The sequence below is a fragment of the Pollachius pollachius genome (assembly GCF_949987615.1).
Source record: "Pollachius pollachius genome assembly, chromosome: 4".
NCBI lineage: Eukaryota > Metazoa > Chordata > Actinopteri > Gadiformes > Gadidae > Pollachius > Pollachius pollachius.
Window position 1 is genome coordinate 4,773,193 of NC_136937.1, and position 2,500 is coordinate 4,775,692.

The 2,500-nt window shown below is 49.3% G+C and overlaps 1 protein-coding gene across 1 annotated transcript in view; it reads right to left on the reverse strand.

Annotated features, from left to right (window-relative positions):
• LOC307075128 (anoctamin-2-like) overlaps positions 1–2,500 on the reverse strand; it is a gene marked incomplete at both ends in the record, with an annotated part of 32,700 nt that overhangs the window by 3,391 nt on the left and 26,809 nt on the right. The window contains one exon of the mRNA XM_079735632.1: positions 1,901–2,001. Coding sequence (XP_079591758.1) covers positions 1,901–2,001 — 101 coding nt within the window. The remainder of the gene's footprint in view (positions 1–1,900; positions 2,002–2,500) is intronic.

A 2,500-nucleotide genomic window follows, 5' to 3' on the forward strand; every position in this document is an offset into this window, starting at 1 on the left:
GAACCATGATCCGTCCATAAGCCCTTTGAGCCTTGAACCTACAGATTAGCCGGTGGAGCATTAGAAGGGGGATTTGTCGTGTGTTGTGGTTTTGGTCCAGGTGCACCAGGGAGGGAGAAACCAGGGATTCAGCAGAAACAGCTTATGGTGAAAAACAAACAGCTTCAATTAAGAAAGGGCTGGATTCATCTGGTTTGAATGGAGAGAGCCTTTTAGGGCTTTGAGGTAACAGGCACACAGGAAAAGGAGAGCTGGGCAGAAGGTGTGTGTGTGGGGTATGGGGGTTGCAGGCAGGGGCGGGGGCACAGATCAAAGGAGGGAGACACACAGGTGAACGAGGTCAGTGAGTCCAAGAATGAGGGATGGAGTGAAAGTGAGGAGGGAAGACGGAAAGGTGGAGGACTGATGGGAGAGAGAGAGAGAGAGAGAGAGAGAGAGAAGGAAACTCACTCACAGAGATTCATCCTGTTTAGATTCTGACTCGCCACTCAACTTCTAATTATCTGTGCCGCGCACCTTTGTGTGGTTATGTCTGTGTGTGGTTATGTCTGTGTGTGGTTATGTCTGTGTGTTTCATTTTGTTTAGGTCAATGTGTCTGTGATTATGGGAATGTCTGTATGGATATGCATGTGTGAGTTTAAATGTGTGTGTGTCTGTGTGTGTGTGTGTGTGTTTGTGTGTACGTGTGTTTGTGTACCTGTGTTTCTGTGTGTGTGAGTATGCATGAGTGTTTATGTATGAACGTCCTTGTTTAGGAGTTCAGATGCGGGTGAACATTGGGTTCCGTGTGTGAGTGCGTGTGTATGTGTATGTACGTGTGTGTGTTTGTGTATGTGGGTACGTCTGTTTGAGTATGTATTTGTGTATGTTTGCATGTGTGTGTCTGAGCGTGTGTGTGTGTGTGCGGGTGTGTGTGTGTGTGTGTGTGTCTGTGCGTGTGTGTGTATTCATGTGGGGGACAGCATGTGTGGCACGACGGCCAACATTAACATCCACGGCCACGACAACAATCACGCTGAACTATTAGCTCTGAGCTCATTCTGGACCGAGGGCCGAGCGGAGAGGACCACCTAGACTCACACGAGTCCATCGCGTGCTGTCCGCGCACGCTTCAACAATCATGCGCTGTTAAATGTTAAATGGACTGCATTAAACCAGCACCTTCCTAACCAGCGGCCCCGCAAAGCACTTTACAACGCTGCCTCAGATTCACCCGTTCATGCACTCATTCACACACCGACGGCGGAGTCCGTAACGCAGGGCGACAGCCGGCTCGTCCGGAGCGGTGAGGGCGAGGCGTCTCGCTCAGGGACACCTCGGCACTCAGCTAGGAGGAGTTGAGGATTGAAATAGCAACCTTCCGGTTACCAGCCAACCCGCTCTAACTCCTGAGCTATATACCGCCCCCCCCCCCCCCCATTGTTGGGACACCTTGATCTGCTCACTCTAGAAGCTGATCACACCATAAACATGTTGGCATGCTGTTAAAGGTGACATATTATACCACCAGGTGTGAGTGTGATTAGCCCTTGGAAGCCGTTTTGAAAATCGGCCTCTTCTGACATCACAAGTGGGCCTGCCCACCTAGATGTATGACGGATAGATGGTTGATGAGCAACGTTTGCTACAGTCCACTTGGTAGGCTGGTAGACTGATCTATCCAGCACACATCTACGTGGACAAGCTCACTTGTGATGTCAGTAGAGGCAGATTTTCAAAACGGCTTGCAACGGCTGATCACACTCACACCTGGTGGTATAATATGTCAACTTTAAACGTGTGTTCTTTTGTGTTGAGGCCTAGGAGAAAGCACAGCAGCTAGCCTTGCCTTGTTTGCTCCTGCAAAGGGGACAACAGGTGAGTAGGTTACCACGACGACGCTGATGTCGGTGAACTTACGGGATGCCGATCTCGAAGATGTTGTTCTGGATGAGCTGCTTCCCCAGCATGATGATGCTGAGCTGGATACACAACTCTATCAGACAGCCCCCGGGTGCACACTGGGAGAACGAGAGAGAGAGGGGGGGGAGGGAGAGAGAGAGAGAGAGAGAGAGAGAGAGAGAAGGGGGAGAGAGAGAGAGAGAGAGAGAGAGAGAGAGAGAGAAAGGGGGGGGGAGAGAGAGAGAGAGAGACAGAGAGAGAGAGAGACAGAGAGACAGAGAGACACAGAGAGCATGAGAGACACAGAGACACAGAGAGCATGAGAGACACAGAGAGACAGAGAGCATGAGAGACAGAGAAAAACCAAGGGAAAAGGGACATCATGATTTAGATGATGTCTGTGTTGTATCACCCGGAGGTTTTCCATGACCTTGGTACATATCTGGGAATGCTCCTTATTAGGGATTAAGTTGCGTGACTCAAGTCTTCGTGAAATCAGATGTGGTATCTGTGGTCGCCATGGTAATGACTAATTGAAAAGGCAAAATATGCTGCATTAAATTAACTTCACACAATCTTTTTTTTTGTTTTTGCATGTTTTAATCGTGAAAAAATGCT